We start from the raw sequence: 27686 nt of genomic DNA, 5'->3' as shown, positions 1-27686 counted from the left end.
TAATGAAGGTACCTCCATTGCACAGCAAACGCTCTGCATTGTACTTCATGCTTGTTTAGTTTGATACGATATCTCTAAGGTCAATGGAGAGTTTCTCATTAAGTTCAGTATTCATTGAGATATACCCTCAGTTATCTTCTTATCTAAAAATGGTAAGAATAGACTATATTGATAACATAACAACAGTGTTATCAGTGTTTTTAGTAATAATACAAGCCTCTGTAGAAAAACAGAGTTCTATTATTCTTACCAGCTCTACTTTCATGAATATACACTGTGTTACCTGAATAGATAGGTACTGGAGGAGAGACTGTTAAGATTAGTTGCTTAAATAAGAGGTGAATTTGTCATTTTATACATAGCTAATTGTTGTATCGTCATAGAAACAGATTCATTTTGATGAAAAACCAATCAATGATGAGACCATACTTATTTTTGCTACATTTTTTGCTGATAGTTTATTAAAGAACCAGGCAAATTATTTTTTCATGACAGTGTGACTATCTGGACAGTAGGTATTTGCCTTGAATTTAGCCTGAGTATTGTTATAATTTTATAGTATATTTTATTAAAAAAAAAAAAAAAGAAACTATAAAATATGTGAGCCCTCTTGTGGCCAAAATATCTTCTATGTGTCTTATGAAATCATCGAAGACTGTGTGACCTGGTGACTGAAGTGCCTGAAAAATATCTGGAGAACACTGAATGTAAATTTGGTTAGTACTTCTAATGTCACTTCTCCATCCTTCATAACAATTAAATCAATTTAAATTTTCCCTTACATCTTTCTTAATTTACTGTTTGTAGTTAAAATGCTCATGGAGTTCTGGGTTTGTAACCAGACATAGACAGTGCAAAGAACTTGAAGATTTCTAAAAACTTTGTTCATTCTGATATAAATGCTGTGAAAGGTGCTGGGTAATGTAGAATAGTTTTTGTGAAGATCTTTTTATGATACAGGGTTTTTTTTACTTAAAACTCTTCATGCATATCAATGATTTGAGTCATAGGGCAAAATATGACTATCAGACACAGTTGTCTTTTAGTTATTACTGAACGGGAGCTGAACTCCTATGGTGATTTTGAGGCAGAAAATACTATGTCATTGCCACTTACCACTCTTTCCTCACATATTCAAGGGAAAATAAGCCAAGCCATCCAAACTACATGTTGTTCTTTAACAAAATGTTTGTCACCTGCTACAATATTTTTCATCTTTTTTAAAGTTTTTGTGCTTCTCTTCATTAAAAAGGTCTGTTTCTCTAGTGTAACACCTTTATTTGTGAAGAAAGATGAAAAAATTTTGCAGCTGTTCAAATTACCTCATGAACTGGACCTTGATAAATTAGATATCAGTTTTCATTGATTAGATAAAATATCAGCACTCTGTGGTTAAAGTTATAGTAAATTTACAGACAGGAAAAGGATGGTATTTAAAATTCAAAGTGTCCGTTCTCCTCCTAACAGATTTTTCCACTTCATAAGGTCTGTTACTTCACTCATACATTTAATGTAATATATTAATCTCATTTTAATGCATAAGTGTCTCGTGGATTGCTGAACTCTTACTGGTTACTTGTTCTAATTTTGTTGATCAATGGTATTTGCTTAATTATTTCCCCTGAAGCTTGAAAAATATATTAAAAATGTACATTTTTTGTAACTAGCTATTTTAAAGTTGTGCTGGAGAGTATTGATTACAATACACTAACCTTCTTCTGTATCACAATGTTTGTGGTACTTGTGTAGAATTATTTATTTAAGACACAGCTACATATATGTATGTTAAAGAAATACAAACTATCAACGCATATATTTGTATTTTTCGCGTTTAATCTGGTCTTTCATTTTTGTTTTATGCTATTTTTCTTTGTGTTTGTCACAATGTTTTCTGTAATATGGAACCAGATTAAAGTTGGAGTGTGTTTGTTCATTCTTGTTCTGTTAAACTGTTTCTATTTTTTTCTAAAAAGTGCAACATACATTCACACATCAAAAGAGATGACATATTCAAAAACATACTTTATGTTCATTGTTAAAATGCATTGTATCATTGCATCCTCTGTAAATGCTTGAAGTCAGCTTTGCAAAGAGTCACTGTAGATCAAAGAGAATTGAAGATTTCTAGTATCTGATACCCTATAGAAATTGCCTGCACAGGAAATACACAGGAGTTTGTAGAAAATATGTCAGAAAAGAGGCAAAGATTAGTGAATTTAGCCAGGACAGAAAAAAAATCAAACCTCATATCCATTACTGGTGAAAACTCTTAAGTTTCTCATTTTCAACATTTGAATGAGTATGAATATTTATTGTGCAGAGTAGTGGGTCGTAATTCACAGACTGATTTATTTCTTTAAATAAGAGGAATTCAGCTGCAGTGGTTTTTTACCAGCTTTCAGTGTTATTTTAAATGAAAGCGTCTCCTCAGATCAGCCACTGATGGTGAAATGGCTCTGAACTTGAATTCAACTGATAAATGATCATACAAGACAGACTGAGGCTATGCAGAACTGACATGCTCCATCTATAGTTAAGGGTCTCTTAGATTTACAGCTCTTGAATGAACATCAATCAAATGTCTGCTTCATTATAGTTATTTTGATATTTTGGAGAGTCAATTTCAGCATGTTTTTAATTACTTATCGTAATTCTTAAGAATGGCAACAGGCTAATGTAGGTTAATTTAATGTGAAAGTCTTTCCATTTTGCATACAATTAAGGGTGAGACGTTTCTTAGGCAAACCCCACAATGCCAGTTACCAGTACTTAAATGTACATTTCTCTGTGTGATTAAGTAAAGACAAGACAATGGCTTTGTTGCATTTAATGCTTCATTTCTATCAAAAGAAATCTTTCTAACACAGCAAGACACAGAAACCAGTTCATGCCATGAAGTCAAACGGATTTGATAGTGAAAATTGTGAAACAGAAAGTCGAACAGAGGCAGATTGTCAAAGTTGCATGTGCTCAGCTGCACATGGTACAATCTGGTGTACATAATTTGTGTGTACAAAGAGCACAAAAATGATGTCTTTGCTGGCACACATCACTAGGTAAACATGGCATCCATCTGCACTATATGGATGAACCATAATGACAATTTCAGTTAGTTTGTGAATTCAGACTCGTGCTTGTAGGTTGCCCCTTGTAGCCACCTGACAGAAGGCAGACAGGTCAGGAACTCTGAGGCTGGCCATACGGCCACTCTGGGGACTGCGCATGTTATAAGGTTTAACTCTGCAAGGGCAGCCACCCCCAAAAAGCCAATTGTCCCCTTGGGCAAATGTGTACAATAGGTGAGAGGGAAATTCTGGTCCTTCTTTTTTCCAGGGAAGTTAAATGGGAGAAGAGATTATAGTGCAGTTCCACAGGAACTGAGAGTCCCTTGGAATTTAATTTAAATCCTATAGATTTCAAAAAGGTCTTCAATCAACCCTCCTTTGGATGGACCTGGATTAGCACAACTTCATATTGTTCTTCCAAATCAGACATACAATGCACCGTGCTTGGAAGAAATGAAGAAAATTATTTTGGCAGAATGTAATTGGCAGGTGTAAATGTTTAAAAGTAATTTATTGCATGGCAGTTTGTCCTAAACAGAATAATTATTTTTGTCTCCTTCATAAAGAGTTGTATGTGTTTTGTCCCCTTTCATGCTGTTTGACAGCGTGGTAAGAACTTCAGGGAGAATAAACAAGTGTGGAGCTTCTCAAATTAAAAACATTTTGAGTTTACCATCACTAGCATAATGAATGCTCAAACACGGAGTTGCATTAAAATAGTGCCTTCCAATGATTTTTTTTCTTCCTGACTAAAGTCACTTATCAAATGTAGTTTCAAACATATTTAGCTCTCAATGTAAAAGATGTACAATTCAGCTACAGTCAAGTTAAAACATAATGCCCTGATTTAAGAATGATTATACAGTGATGGCAATTCCATATTCAATGAGAGTCAACAAAATGTTGCATCCTTTTAAGAATCTTCTATTAATGTTGATTTCTCACTTATCAGTTTATATGCCTTAAGCTGCACTGTCTTGAAGTGTGTTTAGTATGTGATTAGCATGTTACTCAGAGGTGGCTTGTCCTGTTTGTGTTTAAAATGATACAGTAGATACAAAGGGATTCAGAAATGGGTTATATTTACCTCCAACTTTGGTATGTAACATCTTTATTTTTTCTAAACATAAATGTTTCAATGTGTTGTGTACTTAATAATTATAACATTTTTTATAACTTTGTGAAGCATAAGGTAAGACTTTTATATATACAGGACTCAACATTTATCATCGTTTCAATGGGAGAATTTCTTAATGTCAGACAATGACTTGCTGCAGACATATATGGCATTTCCCATTTCTCTACAATATGAACTATGATTATTTACATGCATTTTATATAATTGTTTATTTTCTGAAGTATTTAATTTTCAGTTTGTGAGCACAGGTAGAATCTTTATGAGAAATATATGTCACTCAACTGGGATTATTGTTTGAAATTCTGAGATGTAATGTGAACATAAAGGTCTATATGATACAATTATTTATGACAGAAAATGACAGGGATACAGAGGCCAATGTAGAACCGGAAGATATTCAGGTGGAAAAAAGTTACTTTTGAGAAAAGGCTAGTGAAGAATGAGATATTGTTCAGGTTGCTATAGGTGATTACAGAAAATATACCAAGGTTACAAAAATAATGAGTTTTCCATTTTAACCATCAATTCACATAAAGTTAATAAAGAGCAATTTTCAATTCTGTAAACAAGTCTCTGCAAAAGCAAAGGATTAATTGACTTTCAGATGCTTCTCTCAGAAGATAACATGAAAATATCTTAGCAATTTTTTTTAAAGTGCAGCTGATTTAAAAGGAATATTAGATGCTTAAGTGCTTAAAATTATGGGTATTAATAGTCTATATAGTATACTAATGTGTCTAACAGCAGTCAGATTCACTGTATCCATGATTACATGACCTTCTTTAAATTACTGAACTGAATAAAACTAGTTCCTTAAGCAAGATGGTAGGAAAGTGCCTTATCACATCATAACAAATTGCCAGTCAGAACTACATACAGGTATAGGTATAGATATATACAGAAATAGAGACTTGTCTGGATATATTTGTCTGAAATATATAAATATATATCTGAAAATATGCCTGCAAAGGTTAAATTTCTCATTTTTCTATCCTGCAAAAAGGGCATATTGGAAACAATTTTGGTTCTCAAAACTCAGTGGAAAAATGTATTCTTATTTTAATTAAAATTGAGACAGGCCCTGAAATAGTCTCTCCAGAATTAAGGCCTTATTAGGTTTGGCTTAAATGCTGGTAGCTGAAATATCTCTCAGGGGGGTTTCTTCAAGATTCATTCCTAATCTAAGCTCAATAATTTTTTATATAAGTCTCATTCTGTATTTTATAGAGGATTAGCCTCTCTCTGTTTTAATAACAGTTTTAATTTTATTTCTTTTTCCTGGATTTCAGATGAACTTAACCGTAATTTTGGTTTCTAGTTATTTCTGATTGTTTAGGCAGCCAATAGCTTCTAATCATCTTTAATAAGAAAATATTTAGCCTCCAGCACCCAATATATTGCCAGTCTACAGAAAAGCAGAAAAAAAAAGCAAGCTTAATTTCTTAGACTTCCAAATGCAACAAAAATCAACAGTGTTTAAAGATGGTGGGTCTGAAATTTGTGATGCATAGTAACATACTCTGTAATTTAAGTATTTCTTTCTAACTACTTAGCATATAGTTGGACATGGTAATATTTCTCCAGGTCTCTCTTTCTTGTAAGATTTTATAGAGGTTTGATGGATTATCATCTCTTTCTATGAGAAATCACAGATTAACTTAATTCCATTTTAATATTGAATTCTAATAATATCATTGTGAAACCGTGTGCTTGAAAAACATTATGAGAACTTTTTTTAACCCCTAGTTTTGTTTGCTATGTGGCGGGTATCAAAACCATACTTCAACAATAATGCATCAATACTGTAATACCAATCTCTCTTCTCAATATCTCTGCTATTAAAAAAAATTAAAAGTGTGGTAACCATTAAGCACAACACTGTTCATTACATCTCTTAGAATGCTAGTTAGAAGGCTTTTTCTTCTGATATACAATGTCACAGTTTCTTTACCCAAGCCTTATGATTCTTTCTCCAGTGAGATGTTTTAAAAACATCTGCTTAACATCAAGCCTGTGGATAGCACGCTTTTAGTCCCATATCTATTCTTATGGCTAAAACCAGCTATGCACTCTTAAATGTTTTGGTGTAAATAATTCTTCATGCATGTATTTCTCACACGCATGTAGGGAATTCTATATTTGTATCTCGGAATGCATGAGTATCACTTAAACATTTATCTTTGGTTTTGTTCTATACTTTAACCAATGAAAGCTTTTACCTTGGGCATTGTTCTACTCCTCCTTGTTTTCTGTTTCTGTAGCTGTCCTCCAGTCCTTTTTCTGACTCTGTCTGTAAAAGCTACTTTTATTTTGGAATTAGTTAGAGATAGCACGGGTGTGGGGGTTGTTCTGACAGGCTCAGTCCCTGGAACAGTCTTGATCCTGGAAACGTTTAGTTGTCTGTGATGTTTTTCAGCTAGCATTAACTGGCTGGAACTGATAAATAATATGAACTAGGGCAACCACAAGGAGATACTATGTTGTACATCACAGTACTTTACCTTTCTGATTAACCATCTTCTGTTTCCTTCTTCTAGTCAGCTGTTCACTGAGGCCATGAACAAACTGCTACATTCGCTCTGTATGAATTTGGAGCATGGTTTCAGTGTCAGTGTCTGTAAAACTATTCCCCATATAGAAGGCCAAAAAAAGAAATGAACTTGAAGACAACAGAGGTGGTTACATTCAAAAGGACTCGGATGTGTTACATTTGGTGGTATTCATGCTATCGGTAACTATTTTATCTAACCCAGAATTCAAGCAGAGGAGTCTTTTGGGAGCTGAGAAAAGACTTCTTTACTTCTAGATTTTAAGTTTCTTGGTAAATGCCAATGTTTCTGGGAATTCAAGCCAAATGTTATATTATTTTTTTCTAAAAAACAAACAAACAAACAAACAAAGTTCATCTATGTGGAAGGACTTCTGAACTGTCTTCTTTCTCTACTTTCTTCAGCCTCTAACGTGTACAGCAACCTGCTAGTCTTTTGAGACCAATCTGGAAAGTTTCTTGACTGACTGTCACCTCCTTTCTGACACCATTGCTGCAGTAATTTCCACCTGAGTTTTTCACAGAGGAAAAACAGGCATAATAAAGCCTGTGATTCTTTGGTTTTCCAAGTGCAATCTACAACTCCATCTCATATCTAGGTGCCAAATGTTATTTGGCAGTCTTCATGGTCTTTAGCTTACCGAAGTCTCAGCGGAAGAGGGAAGCTATGGAGCTTCAGACAAAGCATAACAAAGCATAAATGCATTTGCATTTCAACCTGGTCAAGAACTCATGGAAAATCTTCTCTGTTCTGTTTTAGCAAGCCAGAAGCACATTTCAGCTTGCAGAATAGTAACATGGACTTGTTTTGATTCTTCAAACCTATCACTCTTACTGAATATTGGCTGAATGAAGAAAAAAATGTAAATTTTTTTTTTGAGATACTGAAAGGTGATCAGCTAAAATGTGACTGTTAAAGTAGAAAGAAACCACACTTTCAGCAACAAGGTTATCGCATTTGCTGGTGGTTTGAAAGAAATGTTGCTAGCTTCAGTGGGACAAAGTGGAACACTAAGGAAAACAACATAATTGAGAATATTCCTATTTCTGAAATACTTCAACAACTGTTCCCTTAACAAGACCATTCTGTCTGCTCGTCTTGTTCTGATGATGCTCAATGTTTATATAATATTATATAAAAATATTTATAGCATTCATAGATACTTGGTAAATGCCTGCTCTAAGCTATTTTAGACCTCATATGTACCCAGGTTCAAAGTTAAGAGTTCAGGTTCATTTTGGAGCTTGTTGGAGTAGACGAGGTGACCAGCTGGGGTAGAGCATGGATTGATCCCACTGTTCACAGGACCCACCTTTGGCATATGGCAGTCTAGAACATGAGATGTTAGTATGCCTTACTCTGATCTTATCATTCAAAGCAGCAAAAACTATTTTTCACTAAGTGGTAGTGGGAAATGTTCCTGTAACCTGAATTTCTTCTCTAGAAAATGCTTCTAAGGTCTGAGAAACTTTGAGTTTCTATATGCCGGGGACCAATTTTCTTTATGTTGTCCTGTGTTTGGCTTTCAGCACTTTTGAAATGGAAAACAAAACAAAACAAACAAAAACCAACCAACCAACCAAACAAACAAACAAACAAAAACAAAACAAAACAAAAAGGCATTAGTTAGTTAAACAAGAATATTCACTGCAGCATCCATGTTACTGAAAGGAAAATATTCCCTAGAAGAGAGAAGATTATTAGAAACAAAGTTCTTGATTAATTTCCTTTAAAGCAATCCTAACCTTGATCCTTTAAAATTATTTTAAAATAGTTAGAATAAATTCATCAGTTCAATTATGCAAAGGAGTATGTTGAAAACTGTTCCTCAACAGAAGATTTCTCCAACATATAGTGATGTTTTGTCTTCTGCATAGAGCATATCTTTCTCATGAATAGTTGATTAGATTGCAGAGTGTAATGTCTGCATGCATAATTGAAGCTATACAGAAATAATTGTTCTAATTAGCAGTGCTATATGTCATTCCACTTACAGACCTGTGCTGCTGGGTGATGTTGCCCTACAGGTTCCCCTCAAAGAGGATATGGGGTATTCTGAAGGAATCCTTGATACTTTTAATTACTCTTTTGCCCTGTGAAGTCTCTTCTTGGCAAGTGATAGACTCTGTGTAATATTCTGTAGTAACTTACCTCACCTGTGCTTCCATGTCTGAGTGAATTTTTAGGTGTCCAGTCTATTTGGCCATAAGAATTTTCTGTTTGCACCTCTGCATGCTCTCTTGTCATAGATACTGCTGCTGGTGGAATTAGTAAGACAGGAAAAGTACTAATTAAATGAGCAATAGTCAAAGAAGAAAAAGAAAAACAAACAAACAAACAAACAAACAAAAACAAACAAACAAAAAACCTAGTCTCACCTCTTCCAAATTTTCAGTATTGACCTTCCTATCTTTAATTGCAAGATACGCTTGCAAAATGCTTTACCTTTCCTCTTTCATGTAATTATTGCCACCGGCTTTCTGTGAAGATTTAACATAATCAGCTGTGGCAGTGTGATAGTATGCACGGATAGAATTAAAGTGGTGTAAGTGGCTTCTTTGCAGAATGTCCAATTTCCACGTATGTTATTGCTGAAGTATTGATACATGATGCTCCATACGGGATTACAATCCCAGAGTCCTTATTCAATACTGACTGCAGGAACTTTCTCTTGATATATGGAGTTTAAAGAGGTGCACTGCTTGGAGTCACAAACTGTGTGAACGTGTATATATAAGCACACACCAAAAGAAGAAAGTTATCAGTAACTGTTTGTCTTCAGATTGATTTATTTCATGTGCATATGCAGATCCTCATGGTCCAACCCACCCTCCTACCTCACCTCCTGAGTCCTCTGAAGACCTAAAACAAACAAGCAAACAAAAAAACCCACCACACAAGCAGACTGTTCTTTCCCAGAGCTTATGATCAGTGTGAGTCAGGGATGAGGAAGGGGCTTCCCTGCCTCCCCAGTCTTGAGCTCTTGGGTTTGTATATCTATAGTAACAGATAACCTACCTTAATGAACAGGAGCAATAAATAAGTACTAGTTAGAAAAATAGAGGTTATTAAAATAAGATTTTTAACTACCAAACATGATAGATAGTCTGTCCAAAACTGGGCAAGGATTTACTCTTCCATTAATAGAAAAGTTTGCTTGATTTGCTTCTCATCAGATGTTCAGGGAGAAAAACTCTGTTAAGTTTCAAACTGAAAATACTATGTTTGAGCTTTCCAAGGGAATATACTTGGGACACTGCTACCCCAGTTCAAGAAATAAATGTCCATATGTTACAAATGCAATTGATTTTTAAATTATGAGGTTTATGTCAAGAATAACAAGCTAGGATTTCTTTTCAAGAGACTGGAGCTCTCATAGCTGGTGCAAACATTAATAAATGCTTCAGGTATATTATTCTTATTTAAAATATCCTTGATTCATTTTCTTGCAAGCTGTCAATTTATGGAAAGATTTTTACATCAGTTCATACATTTTCATTTACTGAAATGAATGTGAATTTCTTTTCTAAAATGGTGAAATGTATCATTTTGATGACACTGGCAAACAGTATGAAAATTAGAAGTTTCAGTGCTCCCCATCAAAGCACCAGTTAAATCATCTCCTGGCTGCATTCACATACCTGTGGATAAATCCATTTAACTGCTTATGCTGAGATAGAATTAATTGCAGTAGATCTTAGGTGGATGCATTATTTAGAACTTTTTCAGACTGGAAAATTGTTCTTAAAAAAAAAATGGCACAATGCTTTAATGCATAAAATGTTCTGTGAATAAATAATAATAATAAAAATAATAAAAAGCACCATCCACCTTAGTGGACAGTGAATTACAATAAAACACTGTATTGTCAGGGAGAGTTAATTCAGGAGAATTAAATGAGATGCCAGCTGTAAAGCATCAGGCATATACAGGCACACAGACTGTCCTGAAGTTACCTCCCTCCCCTCCAAATTGAACTGGTGCACTAGGGAAGATGCCAGGTCTACCCTGCTGTTGGGGGGGGAATGGGGGGGAAACGTTGATTGCACTTCAGTCTGCAACGGGATTGCTTTTTTAGCATGTGTGCTGGACGATATGGAAACGATAAGTCGATGTAAATACAAAATGTGAGTCACTGAGAGCATGGATTGGTTTAGAGTGCTCTGGGCATTTTCTCTGAAAACGATTGCTCCTATTAATAACACGTCGATGAGCACAGACTCTCGGGAGGGAACGAGACACCTGTGAACTTGAGCCCACGTTCAGCCCCGTTTCCTGTCCCTGCTCCAGGCAGCTGCCGGTGGCCGCTCCCCCGAGTCCGCCGTTCAGCACCAGGACACGCTCCGCGCCCGCGGCCGCCTCCGCGGGCCCCGCCCTCCCCTCGGCCGCGGGCCCCGGGGTGGGTTTGTGCTGAGCCCGGGGGCCCACGGCGTGGTGCTCCCGTCCTTCCCCCCGGGGACCACTGTCCGCCCCTGACAGACGCCGTTTCGGTCTCAAATAGACGGCCGGGCAGCGGGCCCGGAGCAGTGTCGTTCTGGCGGGGGCAGGGGGACCTTCTGCGAGGGATGCCACGGGGCTCCTCAGAGCGAGGTGACTTCATGATCTTAACTATATTTTCCCTTTAAAAGCGCCAGATAGACATAACTAGTAGGCATTGCAGGGCAGTTGGACTGGATGACCTTTGAAGGTCCCTTCCGACTCAAACTATTCTATGATTCTGTAATTCTATTCTGTGTGACAGGGTTGCCTAAATGCTCTTCCCAAGCCCGCACCTTGCTGCTTGGCTGTGCCTGGCTCTGTGAGGCAGGTGAGTGAGTGTCCAGTCCCCACAGTCCCCATGGCCGTTGACGACTGGGCCTTTCACAGACAGCAGCAGTGCCGGTGCAGGCACCAGGTTCCTCTGGCGTAGTTTCCCACTACAGACCTGCTGGTATCCAAAGAATCATTGGGATTTTTTTGTTTTCCAGTTTTTAAAGGTGGTCCAAATTACTTATTGCAGATATTTAAAAGAGTATTATTGAAATGGATATTCGATTTGCTTGGCAAAAGCTTGGCAACATTCATCCAGCTGAGCACTTCAGCTTGCCTATGGCTAAGTGGCCTGTCATGTGGATTGGGTCAAAGCTGAGAGTTTTCTCTGGTTTTTATTTGTTTTGGTTTGGTTTGTTGGTTGGTTGTTTTTTTAACTTCAGTCCCACTTGGGAGTAAAGAGGAATATTGGAAATTTATAAATTGCAGCATTAAAAAAATGTGCATATAATAACTTGGATGCATTAAGTCAGGAAATACTGAAAATCTGCACCTAGAGGCACCTTTCAACAACTGAAGGAACATGTCCAGGCCCCAGGATCCCCCACAAACTTTTAATAAAGTGAAAGAGCTCCACTGGGTTCAGTCATCCCTTTACAGGATAAATCATAAAAGTAAAGCTGTGAAGTCATCCCAACCAGGTTCTGGTAGGTGGACTGATAATTAGCGCTGTACTATAGGCAGAAAACTCCAACTCTTGTAAACTCTGTTTCACTTGAATCTGCCATTCAGAAATGATGCTGCATAAGGGATCCACCTTTAGGAATGGCAAAAGGAAGTGTGCAACACTGGAAGGTGAGGTTTTGCCACAGTATTTACTCTCTTCTTTGTTTAAAGATGATAAAACTGAACACCTAACACATCTATGCTTTCCATTGTATAGCATCCACTGCTGTTGATTTTTATGTACTCAGGGAGAGTTTTCTCACAGTCCGGTGTTTGCATCTATTGACTTTGTAATCTGTAGATAGACTCTTAATGAGCAGAAAAGACAAGAATCTCAGAGATAAACCCTTGGAATAACAGTAAGCCTTTACAGCTTGTCAGTAGGAGAAAGCTCAAACATAAATATCTAGTTTACAGAAGTAACACAACTTATTTTGGTAGATTACATTGTTTCTGTTTCAAATTACCCTGTCAATCGAGGAAATAGAGGTTAAGAGGTCATATTTTAAAAAAATGCTTGAAAGGGGTCTTTCAAGGGATTTTTTGTAAATTTCTACCCCATACTCAATTACTTATTTGTGATGGTGCATAAGCTGTACTTTCATGTCAAAGATGCTGATTTTGTTGAATTTCGTTTTACAAAGCCCCTCAAATGGGCAGAAACCCCCTACACGCAGCCTGAAGTGTGCTGGTTTGCCCCACACAGTAGTTCCTGTCAGGTTTTCATCACATCTTCATTTCAAGTTTGATCTTTTATTCCATGTTGGGTAAAGGCTTTGTTGTTGTTTTAAGCCACTTTACTCCAGAGTAGAGGATGCAAAAGCGGCATGGGCTTCTTAAGCAGAAGCGAGGTCAAGTTTGAGAGTCTTCTGTGTTGAGAACTTTTAAAACACTTATTACTCAACAAAGGGTGGGGAGGGAGAAGGATTAGTGTTTAAAGTGTTGAGGCAAAAATCCCCTTGGCCACAGCGGTGCTTGACACCACTGCCGAATATCGGCACAAGCCCTCATGTGAGCCTATAGACGGAAGATGAACCCTTTCGCTTCTCCCACACCCTGTACGTGCCACCACCCCCGTGGCGGCACCCAGGGCAGGAGTGGACCCGTCCCCCGGTGTCCACGGAGCTGGCAGGAGACACACGGCGCCCGCGGCCACCCCGCCGGGCCCCCCTCCGCCTCCTCCGCCGTCGCCCGGGGCCAGGCTGCGCTCCGTGTGGCTGCGGGAGGGCCCCGGTGAGCCCCCCGGCAGCCCACGCGTGCCGCACCGTGGGTCTGGCCGCTGGAGCCCAGGCTTGGCGCAGCCATTGCAGAGGCGGCGGGCAGGCACCGGGGCCCTGGGGCTGCCACCCACTGACGACGCGGAATGCACACGACACATCGTGCCTCAGGCAGAGGCTTTTGTGGGCCCGTGGGTGGTTTTACCCAGAGAGCAGTCTCTGGACCCCGGGGCGGGTGTTTACCATCACTGCCGTCCGCCCCGTCCAGTGCAGAGCGGGGAGGCGGGAGCTGTGCCGGCGGTGTTGCACGGCGGAGACGACTTTATCAGCGGCGTGTGACACGCGGGGACGGCGGAGTGGAGCGTCCTCGCCGTGCGTGGAGCGGCCACGGCCTGCGAAGAGCGGCTGCTCGGCCCCGCTCCTGCCCGCCGCTTCGCTTTTCCAGGGCCCTCGATTCCCCGGCAGCCGGCAAGACGAATAAATTACAAACCCGCATTTAATGTTAGTGACTCTTTAAATGGAATTTTTCATTCAAACTTTGTCATTAAAATAGAAAGGCCTTTTGGTTGTGACCATACAAGCATAATAAATTGTATATGTTTGCGATACTGAATGAATCTTGCCCATATGCTGCACTGCAAGGCTACATGAATGAAGCATTTACCAAATCAGGCCCACCACATTAAACAGAAAAACAATCTTTATTCATGGTAACTTATCAGTTTCAATTAATCAACCTCAACAATAGAAATTCTGATGTGTTCAAGCAACTTGAAAGCAATAGGTCATCTCCCGGGCAGCCATGTTGTGTCTTTGTGCCTATGGTTTCAAACAAAGCAACATCTCCAATAAATGTACATCCCCACACACAGATGTGTGTGCCTATATGTGTATAAACATCTAGGCACGCCAAGGGCCGTAGTATACACCTACGGCTGTACATTGAAATGTTTATCTTTTTGTCATACAAAAAGTAATTGTTTTCTAGTATTTTTTTTGAGCTCTGCAAGTTTAAACAAAAGAAAAGAAATTTCCATTGGATGACCATCCTTTCAGTTTCTCTGCTGCTATGTGAATAGCATTGTGCAAACCATTCCAATGGTATTGAAAAGGGGTAACCATTGGTTTGATTTGGTTACACGGTTTCGTAAAGAGCTCCCTCCCACTGCCTTAGGGTCTGTGAAAGGTCCGTGACCTGTTTAGAACTGCCAAGTGAAATGTCATGTCGCCCCTCCCAAATGGGAGTATCTGCATTCATTTGATCAGTATAAAAAATGATTGGGGATGGCGAGATCAGGGCTTTTGAATTGCAATTTATAGCAGTTTACAAAAATGCACATTGTTGGAAAAGAAAACATGGAAGTGTTTCTTTCTAAATTGCATTACCTGTGAAATGTCATTAGTCTTTTTTTAGGATATCGCATCCTGTTTTTTATGATCTCAGAGAGAGACTTAAACGAAGAAGTTGGGTGTTTGCTTGAGATATGAACGCATACCGCCCTACCTATAGCTGTCTGCGAAGTTTCACCATCAGCTGCTAGAGGAAACGTTTCCCAGGTTGTGTTCATATTTCTGCTGTCATCGCTTGGTGGTACCGTGATTTTCACGAGATCTTGCCGTTTTAGTGAAATGACACGAGGCTGCTGCTTTCCGGGAGGAAGGTTTGCTCAAGTCCGTGGCTCAGCATCCTCCTACCTCCCGTCGAGCGCTTTGACCACTGCCGCCTTGTCCGGGACAGATTCACTGAACGCTTAATTTGTTACTCTTGCAATTGTCTTCGCCGCCATGCACCTTAAAAGGAGGGGAAAAAAAAAAAAAAAAAACAACAAAAAACAAACCGCCACAACCAGAACACCAACACAACCCATAGAAAAAAACCCACCACACGCATACAAAAAATACAAATACAACACACCACGAAACATGAGGGAACGGTTACACTTATTTCAAACTATCAGCCCTGGAACTGGGCCGTTTACCCCGGGGGGCTGGCCGGGTTGCCCTTTCATGCCCCCGAGCGGCGAGCGCGGTGGCCGGGGGAGAGGGTACCCGGGCTGAGTGCCGCCCGGTCCCTCTCTATCCCTTCTCCGCCTCCGTGCCCACCGTCGTCCCCGCATCTCTCGGCACCGGTTTGGAAGTGTCAGCGCTGCCGGTCGTCGCTGTCAGTTGTTGGACCGGGGTAGGGACTGCGGGGTCCGGCCCCACCGGGGCTACTCTGGGCGCCGTGTGGGACAGACAAAGGGTCTGTGAAGGGGAAGAGCGGGGACGCAGGGGTATGGGGGACAGGTGAGAGGCAAAAGCGGCGGCTGAATCTTCCGCAGGTCTGCTCGGGACGGTGGGAACCCATGGCTGGGCTTGGGCCAGGCCCCGAGGGCGGGGGCCTCTAGGAATGCTAGCGGTGGGGCCGGGGGCTGCTCCTCTTCCTTCAGGTGCTGGGATGGATGGCGAAATACCCCCCATCATCTCGCCCCTTCGCCTGGCAGGTGTCCTGCTGCCAGCAGCGCAGGAGGTGGAAGCTTCCTCTGAAAACATCATCCTGCCCTCTGGTCCAGCTCACCACGGCCTTGGCCCAGGGCCAGGTCTCCCTGGGACTCGCCTCCAAGGCCTAGACCCTGTCTTGAGGTGCCCAGTGTTGCTCGGTTAAAAACAAAAGCTCAATAAAATATACCCCCACGTCACTGAGCCTCAGGAGTGGGACCACCATGGCGTTCCGCTGCCACACGGACCCTGGGCAGGTCCTCGCAGGCACAGGGGGCTGCAAGGGCAGCGTGTGTCCTTATATCCGTGTGTCCCTACTTGGGCTGATCCGGATCCAGAAGAGTTGAAGTGTCGCCGGGCAAAAGTTTGACCCTATTTCCACGTCTGTGTTCACTGAGTCCCGGCAGAGATACTCTTCGTAGCTGTTGCCCAAGGCTGAAACGTTTAAACGGGGCAGATAAATTATTAGGAGTAAAAGCCTTGAGCGGCTTAATTGGGAAAAGCGGTCCTGGTTCCAACCAATGTCCGTACAATTGCACACTGCAGTCCACCATTATTCGAGCTTCATCTACTATGCACTATATACCACCGTCTCCAAAGGATTGTTGCCCTAGAAACTTGTTTTAAATCTCCAGCTATATATCAACACCTTGTTTTAGCAGTCCTTGGCTGAATTACAGTTACACAGTTTGGCGCTTCTTTCAAATTTCCTCCCATCAGTTTGGCCAAAGAAAGGAATTTTTCTCCTTTAGAAATGAATTGGCTTAATTAGTAAGTAGATTAATGGCAATTGCTGGTGAGTTGGTTTCCAGCAGAGTTTCACCAGAGAGGGTTAATCGGAGTCAGGTCTGGAATCTTTCCCAGAACTGGCTGCCAGCCATTTCCGTCAACCAATCAACCCCGTAAACAAACGCGCTATCCGCTGAAATAGAGTTTATTTCTTACTGTCATCCCGCTGGAGTCATTTCCCTAAACAGCCGCCACCTCGCAGTGGGTTTGAAATGGATCACCCTGAATGCGGGGCTGCTAATTTCCAGCTATTTCCTCAAAGACTTGGAAGTGTTTCCCCGGCAAGAAAAGATTTGTTGGGCACATCAGCATTCGATAAACATGTAACCTGCTTTCATCAGCCTCTGGCTGAGATTTTTCTCTTCCAAGAAGTTGATAATTTGGGGCAAAAACAATTAACGTCACTGGGCGATCCAAAATTCTTTTCCAAAGCACTGCCTCAAACACGGGGCAAGCAAGAAAAACATCAGCATAGACTTTGACATCATTTTCAGTCTTTCCACTCATTTTTTTCTATACCGATAAAACGCATTCATACTTCGACTTGCAGCTGCATTAGTCTTGAAAAAAAAAAACCCTGCTGAGAAATGCATATAATAGGAAAAACAGATCGGCTGGACAGCAGCGTAATTAATGCCAGAAAGGGCTGAGGCCGGTTTCATAGTTTGTCTTTTGAGGATATCAAGACGAGACCTGGTGAAAAATGACGCATGCTTTAACACTTCAGAAAGCTGGCAACTAGCAGAGCTCCCCCCCTCCGCCCCTCCTTTTTTTTTTAACTTTATGCCTCTGAACAAAGGGGTCGGCAGAACTAGCTAGGTTGTAATGAGTTCTGTGTCCCTAGCACATTAAGTGCATCATGGAAACATATTGTATCGAAATAGTTTGGAGGAGAATACTGGGGATGAAAGAGAAAGGGTGCTTTGATCAGCTCCCTGGGGTCCTGAGTGCGCGCAGACCGACTTGCAAGGACTTATTCAGCTCCAGCGAGACACACTTACAACGCCATTCAAAGAAATTTGCATATCTGTAATTTATCACATTTGTCCCCAACATTTTTGCAAGGTAAATAAAAGTTGGCTGAATAAAAAATATCAATCATCACAGAGCGAGGGAGGGCGAGAGCGGGAGCAGGGTGAAGTGTTTGTTTAACCAGAGTCGGTTTGGAAAACTTGTGCTGAACGCGGGGTAAAACCCACCCCGGAGTGTTTCGCACAGTTTATTTCAAGCCGGCGACTGCGTGTGTGTCTGCGGCCGAAGCTCCGCGCCCCGGCCCGGCCCGGCCCGGCCCCGCGCCCACCCCACAGGGCGCGCAGCTCCGGCACTCCGCCCCCCCCCGCGCAACACCGCGAAGGGCCCGTCCCCTCGGTTCGCTTCCCGGCCTCCGCAGGCCCCCGCAGAAAGCCTGGCAAAACCCAAGTGGACAAGGGGAAGGGGGAAGTTAAAAATCTAACGTCGGGGACGGTCCCCATCAAGGGCCCCGCGCCGGGCCTTGCTCAGCATCAACCGCCGGCGGCGACACCGCCACCGGCGTCTTCAACTTGACCTTGGCGAGGGTTCCGCGCCTTCGCCTCATCTGTCACCCGCGACCAGTGACAGTGATGCATTTCGCGGCATTGTCGGGGCAGGGCATGGGGAGAGCCGTCGGGGACGGGATGGGACAGGATGGGCTGGCCGCGGATCGGGCGCTGTGTCTTCGGGCGGTGGCGGGGAACAAAAGCCATAGCAAGACGCCTGTGCGGCTAATTCCGTGAAAGGCGCGTCCCAGTCCCCCCCGCGGGAAGGTCAGTGTCGCAGGCTGCGCTCCGCCGAGGGGTGCCGCACGGCTCCCCGCATCCCCGGCCCCGCCAACCACGCCGTCGGGGCGCGACTGCGGCCGCTCTTCCAGCCGGCGTGTGCGCCCGGTGCTGACACGTCCCCAGGGCTCTGTGCTTTCCCCTCTTCCCAGAACTCCGCCGAGCCGACGCCACTGGCGGCGGCCATACACCAGCGGGCATGTCCGAGCCCCGCCGGGACCCACAGTGGCTGTCCCCGCCCGCCCCATCGCGTCCCTGGCTACATCTCTTTTCTGCGACTCGGGACAGCTCCCCGTGGCCTCGCCCGTGTAGGGGCTGGCGCCGTCGGGGGTGCTGGTCCCGCTCCGGCGGTGTCCCCTCTGCCATCCGCGAAGGAACCGTCTGCTTTGGGGCCGGGCAGCAGCTCTCGCCCGGGAAATCATTTTTCCCGCGGCCGGAGCGCGGGAGGCTGAGGAGGTGAGCGGCTGTCTGAGCCGTCTCCCGTCCCCGGCGCACTCCGGGGGCAGGGCAGCCGTGGGGCCGCCCGGCGGAGACGTTTTCCGGAATAGGAAGCCACCTCCGCCCGCCCAGCGGGAGCGGAGCTCCTTGGCGGCAGAGAACTCCCCTCCGCCCGGTCTTGCCACCGCGCCCCACGGCGGCAGAAGGCTTGTGGCTCCGTCGGGACGCGGGGCGGTGGCGGCCGCGTGCCACCCCCCGTGCAACCCCTCCGCGCTGCCTCCCCTGGGGAGCGGGCAGCCTCCGCCCGGTGAGGTCGCGTGCTTGGGCCGCGCGGCTGCAACCGGGAATCCTGGAGAGGCGATGATCGGGGGGACCGGGGAGGCCGTGGCCTGTCCAAGCCATGCATGGCAAGGCCGGACAGAACGGCCGGAGCCTCTTATCGCCCTGGGGCTGCCCCGCGGGGCGCCCCGAGAGGAGAGCGTGCGGCGGGGCCGAGCCAACCCTGCCCTCTCCAAGTCGCGGGGCATTACAGGTTGCGCAGAGCAGGTGCACGGGGAGAACGGGGGGACTCAACGGGTCGCGGCAGAGGGCGGAGGCAAGGGGCGCGGGGGCCGGAGCGAGCATGGGGGCGGGCGCTACCGCGGTGCCACCCGGGGGCCCGCTCCGCGCTGTCCGGGTGGGCGCCGCGCCCGTGGCCGGAGAGCCGAACGCTCTCTCCGCAGCCGGCGCCGCCGCCCCAGGGGCCGCCCGGGGGTGGCCCCGTTCTTCTCGGCGGGGCTGCCTCCAGACGGGACCCGGCGGGTCTGCCCGGCGGCCCCTCGCTAGCCAGCCCCCCGGGGCCGCCCTCGGCGCGGCCACCTCTCAGCGACGGCCCCGCCGTCGTTCCCGGGGGCGCCCCGCAGCCGGGCCCCCTCTTGGAGACCTCCATGCGCAACGCGGGCCGGCAAGCGGGAGAGCCCCGCCGCCACCGCCCGCTGTCGCTCCCCGGGACCTCGACGGCGGCGGAGCCTCGGCGGGGGCTGCGGCCGGGAGTCGCCCCCGGCTCGGGGCCGCCCCTCCCGCCTCCTCCGGGCTGCGGCGGCCGCGCGGGGAGCGGCGGGGAGCGGCGGAGCGCACGCGCGCCCGCGCGGGGTTCGGCCCCGCGGCAGGGCGCGCGGCAGCGCGGGGCCCGGGGCAGGCGCGGGCCCGGGGCGTGCGCGGGCGCGGGGCGGCGCGGGGGGGGCGGGCATCGGCGGCGGGGGGGGCGGACACTCCTCCGTGCCCGCCGGGGCGGCCCCCGGGCGCGGCGGCGCGCTCGTCCCCGCCGGGCGGTCTCCGGAGAGGCCAGCGGCGGCCGGGCGCGCCTCGCCTGCAGCCGGAGCCATTCATCCCCCGCCCCTTTGTTCGGCCCGAGAGTAACGCTGTGAATTAAAAGAAATGACAATATTTCGTATCTGCTCGCCCGGCCAGAAGAAGGGCCCTTGAGCCTGGCAAAAATCAGGCGGATCATTCATCGTGCCACCCCGCACCTGTGGGCTTGGCATTGAAAACCCCGCGGACCTCTTCCTATTAAACTTAATTATTCCCCCAAGGCGCACAATGGTTGAAATGGAGCAGGTTGGAGTCTGTTTATTGGTCGTAAATGTTTTTCTGAAGATCTTCTGAATCTCATTGTTAGCTCGTTGTTTGAGGCTGCCCTCTTTCTTTCAGACGAGAGTAGCCTTGGACTTTTCAATTTTCAATCGTAACATCTGCTTAATCGTACGGATCAAAATATGGAGACACAAAACATATGTAATGGTTGATTTGTTAAATCCTGGTAATGAGTTATTAACAAGGGAAAACAATAGGGCAGGATGGTGAGAGCCTTATGGTAACAGAGTCACTTTATGTAACGCCTGACGTTTCCCTTCTTGATAAATGGAACTAAGGTCTGAGCGCCAGGTGATAGCAAGAAAATCAATGTCTTTAGGGGCCGGCACCGAGACTTTTTTTCTATGTGAAAAATTAGGAGACATAAAATTTAATTGGCTGATCAGGGGAAAGCAGTGGTCTTAAGTTTAATTGCCAGTAGGCTTAGCGAGGGAGACAAAACAAGATTTGGGCCTGTTTGTTTGCTTGCATCCCAGCACCGAGTCCAAGTGTATCGTTGAAAATGTGTTTTATTATAACACATGTCATGCTTTACAGTTCCCATATTGTGTAAAGACAATAGTTAATGGTACATTAAAGACAAGCAAACCATGCCAACACGTCTTGGACACATTGTAAGGGCCTCTCTCTTTGCTCGCTTTAGGCAGCTGCAGTCCAGGACCCAGAAGCACAAAAAGAACAAGTTTGAAATACCAGGTGCATCTGAGAGAACCACGACAGGGATTGATATGTTATAGCCCAGGACATGAACCTAGCAATAAAGATATCATTGCGATTGTTTGCGGCTTCCACGCCATGTAAAGCTGGAGGCGCCGGAGCAGGCTGCTTTCTGGCAGCGAAGGCTCTGCCTCCCCGGGCTCCCCCGGCGCCCTCCGCCAAACCCGAGCACCTGTTGGCCAGACCCCGGCCCCGTCGTGGGAATCGCCTCCCGCCCACGCTTCCAGGTCTCGGCAGCGCGGTTTGTTGTGGAGTTATTTAGGACCATTCCCACCGTCTGCGGGATGCTTTGGAAAGCGGGAGGTTTACCAGGGGACACTCAACTGGTGTTTGCTCGACCTCGCAGCTGGTACTCGGTGCCAGCGAGAGATGCGTGAATGAAAGAGGGATGAGATCCCGGGCTGGGGAGGCTTCACGCCCCGCGCCTCGCAGGGCGCTCGCCCGACTGCCAGCAGATGAGAGGCCCTGGGAACCGCGGCGGGACAGGTTCACAGTGCCCGTGGCAGCCCCTGCCTGCGCACAGCGCTGCTGAGGAGGCACGCACGCCTTCCCATCCCCTTGCTGGCTCTGCAGGCCAGCGGACTGGTGCCTCCAGTATTTTGGGCTTCGGTGGGGGTTTTGTTGTTGTCGTTATTAAAAAAAAAAAAACTCAACATATTATTTGAGTGGGAGATTGTGTGTTTCAGATAATTAAATTGTCTTTTCACCTAGAGCATCACGAGTGACGGGTAGTCCTGGGAGGACAGAAACAGCCCGCACACCCAGAGCCCGCACCTCCCTCCTGTGAGACTGTGGGAAGCGAGTCGCCCGCAAGTGCCTCTAACACCTCCCCCCGCGCCGCCCTCCAAGCGGCTCTGGGGATTTCCCCCTCTTTTGTTCACGCCTGCCCCACTTTGCAGCCCCCGTGGCGGTGCGGAGCCGGCAGGTCGGATCGGTCCTGGGCCCCGGACGGGCCTCCCCCGTTCCCCGGGGGCGCCGTCGGGGCATCGCGGCCGTGGAGGGGCGACTCCCGCAGGGGCCGGTGCGGGATTTAGGGCGGGTGGCGGAGGCTCCTGGTGCAGGGCAGGAGCTCGGGGGAAGCGGGGAGCCGCTGTCCAGGGCACGCCGAGGGGCAGCGCTGGATGGGGCAGCGATCATCCCGATTCCCCCCGCTCAAGGAGACGAGCGGGGGAAAGCAGCTGGGAACGGGGGCTGCGTGACTGTCAATCACGCCGGCCCCACGCTGGTCCTTACCGCGCCCAGTCGTGTTCCCCACCGGCAAACCCCCCCAAAGCTGCCGCAAAAGCTGCGAGCCAAGCTTGCGGGAGCCTCCGGGTCCCACCGGGTCCCTTTGGCCCGGGGGACCTGCATAGGCGCTTTCCTCCTACTCTGTGCGGCGGGATTTTGTCGCAAGAGCGCGGCGCTGGGGTGAATGGATGATGAGTCAGTCAAAAGGAGCTGTCAGTCTCTTTGAAGGTTGCGTTTAAAGGGACTTGCCAAGTCAAGACGGGAGAGTGACAAGATAGAGACCCTGGTGTTTTACATGCGAAGGCCGGCTCTTCCGCTTCATCTGCACCATACTAAAGGATGTGTTGAAGCATTGAATCACAAAAAAAGTGGCACGCCAAAGAAAAGGTGCCACATAACAATGATTGTAGTGTTTTAATTGTGGGGGACCGCATCACCAAAGCCAATTGAGACGGACGGGGCTATACACAGAAGGGAACGGTACAACACTTCCATAACTTATAATTAAGCTGAAGTCCGACTAACATTTGACTTTCTAATGAGTGTAATGAGATTACATGCCTGATGGAAGCATTTGTGCAAAAGCGACTTTCTGTGTTTAATGAGGTCCTAATACAGGACAAGATCGAATTATAGGTCGGCTCTTTTTTTCGCTCAAAGAGCCCCGTTTAAGTTCAATGACACCGGTGCCGCCCGCCTCCCGCCCGCTGCCGGACGGGGCGAGGCTCCCAGCCGGGCAGCACCACCGGCAGCCCAGGATAGCACGAAAAATGAGCAAATAAATAAGCAAAGCACCTCCCCGCCCTCGGCCCGGCCTCGCCGTGTTTGTGTGGGTAAGTAGCTCCTCTAATTGCTATTGGAATAGATCCATGCCATCCGCGCTAGGGAACTAAATGTGTCTAACTAGGTTAATGCAATTAGCATGCATGCAACATATTGCTCCCACTTTGCGGCAGCTTTGAAAAAAAAAAAAAAAAGCAACGGAAGGAGCGGGAGAGATGTACAGTATATGATGAGTAATAATTATACCTTGGCTCACCCGGGCCGTTCCCATCCGCCTGGGCACCGCGCGGGGACAGCTCTGCTCCGGCCGTGGGCCGGGCCGGGCATCTGGGGCTCTCCCGGGGGCCGAGCCGTCGAGGCTGAGCCGCGGGTGCCACGGGAAAATCAGCACCTGCAGCGCCGGTCCGAGCCCCCCGCCCCAGCCCCGAGCCGCCCCCCCGCCCCCGCCGGTAGCACTTGCAGCCCCCCGGCCCTGCAGGCCCCTGCCGCCCCCTCCCCTCGATCCCGGGCAGGTGCAGCCCAGCCCCCTCCTCCTCCCTCCCCCCCCCCCCCCGCCCCAGCAGCCGGGCACGCTGAGCTGGGGCTACCAGAGAGACTCTGCCACCAGTTGCACGATGGCTTTGCCATCTCCCCCCGCCAGCCCCCCAGCGGCATCCCCAGGGCCAGTGATGCGGGGGCTGTTTGCCAGGCGCGGTCGGAGCGCGGCCCGCGGAAGGCTGGGAAGCCGGCGAGCCCCAGCGCGGAGCTGCGCACCAGCAAGGACCAAGGCTGCCCGCCCCCCAGGCTGGTCCCCCCTCCTTGGCACTTTTGGGAAGAGCTTTGTCCTGCTCCGGGTAGCGCAACCGTCCCCGTGGAGGCGGGGCTGGGGGAGCAAGGCAGAGACGAGGGCGGAGGAACCCTCTCAAGGTTGGTGTTTCGGGACTCGGGTCTTTCATCTGGAAACCGCGAGCAGCGGCACTGAAAGGAGGGAACCTCATAGAGATAGACAAAGACATCAGTTGGAAGCAGTTCAGGAGAGGATGTCAAAAGGGGTGGAGAGAAGGAGACAGCGTCTCCATCCACTTCCCAGCTGCATAAAAGCAGCCGGACCCGGGGACGGGGCAGAGCGGGGCCGGCACCTGAGCGGAGGGTGCCGGCCGGGATGTGCTCCCGCCCCGCAGGGCCCCGGGGCTCACCCCGCCTGCCCAGGGACCGGGCCGGGCTTTCACTGCCGCGGGATGCGGTGAGGCTCTCGGCAGCCGCCTCCCACAAACACACTGCTCCACAAGTTACAATCCGGGTTTATTATTAACAAACGCAGGAAGAGTCCACGTGCAGCAATAAATTATTTTCCCAGGTTCTGGCTTTTTTTTTTCCCAAAAAAAGGTGCTGGCGGAATAAACCTATTGCATTTTAAAAAATCAGGATAAATTATATAAATTATACATTAAAAACAGACGATTCTACCTCATTATTACTAGTCCATAATAAATAGATAAATAAACTTGATTGCCCTTAGAGTCTGGATCTTAATATACATTTACAATATAGGTCTCTACATACAGCATTGTACAGGGAGGGGCGAGGGCCACCCGCGCGGGGCCTCACGCCACGAAGTCGAAGGGGGGCTCATTCTCGATGTCATTGAGGGACGGTTTGTTGTTCACCTTCCGCGGGTCCTCGGGTGTCCACACTTTGGCTGTCCGGATGATGTTTTGTTCCTTGAGTTGCTTTTCATCAGTCCACGACAGTGAGTGACCGGCCAGAGGGGGGAGTCCGTAGTCGGGGTCGCTCGGGGAGGGAGATCCTGGGGGACAGGGGGGAGAAAGGCAGAGGGTTACTGCTGGGGCCGGGATTCCTGCGGAGCGCGGAGCCGGGCCGCGCCGGGACGGGCTTTACGGGACAGGGCGGGCCGCCACTTACTTGTGCCGCGATGGCAGATGATGATCTTCTTGGGCTGGCTGGGGCTCTCGCTGCTGGCGCTGCGCAGCGGCAGGTCGGACTGCACCAGCTCGCTGAGGAAGTTGATGTACCCGATGGCCAGGCGGAGCGTGTCCACCTTGGAGAGCCGCTTCTCGTAGGGTAGGGTGGGGATGTGCGAGCGCAGCCCCTCGAAGGCGTCGTTGATGGACTGCATCCGCCGCCGCTCTCGCACGTTGGCGGCCTGCCGGAGCTGCTGCAGCTCCGCCTCGGAGCGCACCCGCCGCCGCCGCTTGGCCGAGCCCAGCGCCTGGAGCCGCCCCCCGGGGGACAGCAGCGCCGCGCCCGCCGCCCCGCAGCACTCGTAGGCGAATCCGGGAGAGGCGGGCGACGGCGGGAAGGTGGCGGACGGCGCCGGGCAACGGTAGCCGCCCTCGGGATCGCCGCCGTCGCGGTAGTACTCCTGCAGCTGCCGGCTGAGGAAGTCCACGTCCGTCTCCAGCAGCCCGTCGGCGGCCAGCGCGTCCCGCGGGGGCGGCTCGCGAAAGAAGTCCTCCTCGTCGAAGTAGGGGGGCGAGGAGAAGGCATCCAGTGCCCCGGGGAAGTGCTCCAGCAGCACAGTCTCCATGCTGCGCCCGGTCCCGGTGAGGACGAGACGGGCCGGGGTGGGACGGGGTGGGACGGGGCGGGGGGCAACCCCGCCGGGACGCACTTCCAGCCGCTCCCGCCGGCTCGCTCGCCGAGCCGCCCCGGCGGCGACGGAGCCCCCGCCCCTGCCCTGCCCTCCCTGCCCCTGGGTGGCCGGGAGGCCGGGCCGCTCTCCCGCTCTCCGGGGAGGAGGCCGGAGCCGGCTGGCGCGCCGGGCCGGCACGCGAGGAGTCTTATAACGACATCCCCGGGCGCGTGCCGCTGACCGCCCCCGCCAGCCAATCAGCGTGCGCCGGGGAGGGGGACTGCGGGGGGGACCGGTCCCCCCGTCGGGGGACACCGCGACGCTCCCGCCGCCCGAGGGGTGGCGCTGAGGCGGGGACCTGGGGGAACGGGCGGGCCCGGCGGTTACCCCCGCCCGGCCCCGTCCGGCCCCGCCGGCCAGGGACGAGCCCGGAGCCCGTGGAGCCGCTCAGAGCGGCGCTCCCCGCACGTCGAGCGAGGAGCCCCCGGTCCGCCCCTGCATTTCTCCGCACCAGCCGCTGACCGAAATGGGCGCATTGGCAGCGACCAGAGGGCGGGAGGCGACACCCGACTTCCCCCAGAACTTTTGCTGGACTCCCGGGCCGGCCAGCTCCCGCCAGCGGCAGAGCCGCCGTCGTAGCGGGCGCAGGATGGATCGATGGCGCGGGGTTTCTCGCTGCGTTTGAGCTGAAGACAATTCTACAGTAATATCAAAATAAGTCCTTGTGCCCGGCTGTGCGTTGATTTTGACCACATCGGGCCCTGTTGCGCTTTTCCTTTTCCCACTGCCATTGCCCTCTCAAGACAAGTTATTTTGGCAGTGGCTCTGTTAATAATTTCCTAACTGACTCTCACTGATTAAAGCCTTAAAAATTCTCACTGGGGTGAAATGGATTACCCAGCAGATTAGAGGAGGATTATCTCTGTCATTAGCGCTGCAATAGTTTGTCCGGCAAAGTCTGTCGAGGTTTATCGAAAGTGACTTTCCAGTGTGCCACCAGCACAAGCAGAGATCAAACCCCGAGTGGAAACGTATCCCACTCTATCAGCAGAGCAAGACAGGGCCAGCTCCAGGCGAGTAATAAATGACTCGACTTCAAAGCCGCTAACAACGCCGTGATAACGACAGTGAGACGCGTGAGTCACGGGATGAAACAAAGAGCTTTGCAAGAGCCACTTCTTGGAAAGTCCTGCCTGCAAACAGACCACGCGATAAAACGAGCAGGGAAGGAGGAACCCTTCGTGCGAAGGCCCTGAGGTCCCGCTGCCACCATTCTGGGACGCGGAAACGAAGGGAGTACGTACGTACTGGCCGCAGTACGTAGATAGGGTCTCACGAGTGCCTAGTGTGGGGTATAACCCTTCCCTCGGTCTCCTGAACTGTGACCGTGTTCATGCAACCCTGAGATGCTGCTGGCATCCTGTGCGGCCAGGGCACACAGCTGGCTCCCGCCCAGCTTGCTGCCCACCCGCTCTTCCAGCTCCTCCGGCGGTGCTCGGCGGGGACCCCTCTGAGCCTCACGGAGCACAGCGGGCAGGAAGCCCCTCTGTCCTCCCAACCGTAGCTTGGCAGGAGGGATCCTCCGTCCCCGGACCTCTCCTCCCTACCAGCTCTGACCCACCGAGCCGAGACACTCACCTGGGAGAGCAAACACAGCTTCGGCACTTGCAGATCGTGCATGGGAACTGTGGTGCTTCCATTTCCCCGCCCCGGGGCTCGCCGGGGGCCCGCGCTATGCCCTTATACCGCGGGCATTCCCTGAACCCTCTTTTGTGCTCTCAGCGCCGGCAGGGTAGATGCGTGGGGATCC

The 27686-nt window shown here is 48.7% G+C and overlaps 1 protein-coding gene across 1 annotated transcript; it reads right to left on the bottom strand.

Moving 5' to 3' along the window:
* Positions 1-24887: 24887 nt before the first annotated feature.
* On the bottom strand, positions 24888-25831 carry PTF1A (pancreas associated transcription factor 1a; the record flags this gene model as incomplete). The annotated part of the gene is made up of 2 exons (XM_082045868.1): positions 24888-25090; positions 25207-25831. The coding sequence occupies 2 exons, from the start codon at positions 25829-25831 to the stop codon at positions 24888-24890; spliced, it is 828 nt and encodes a 275-aa protein (XP_081901994.1).
* Positions 25832-27686: the final 1855 nt, after the last annotated feature.

Source organism: Streptopelia decaocto (genome assembly GCF_964273445.1).
Source record: "Streptopelia decaocto genome assembly, chromosome: 2".
In the NCBI taxonomy this organism is placed as follows: domain Eukaryota; kingdom Metazoa; phylum Chordata; class Aves; order Columbiformes; family Columbidae; genus Streptopelia; species Streptopelia decaocto.
This window is presented reverse-complemented; position numbering and strand designations above follow the sequence as displayed.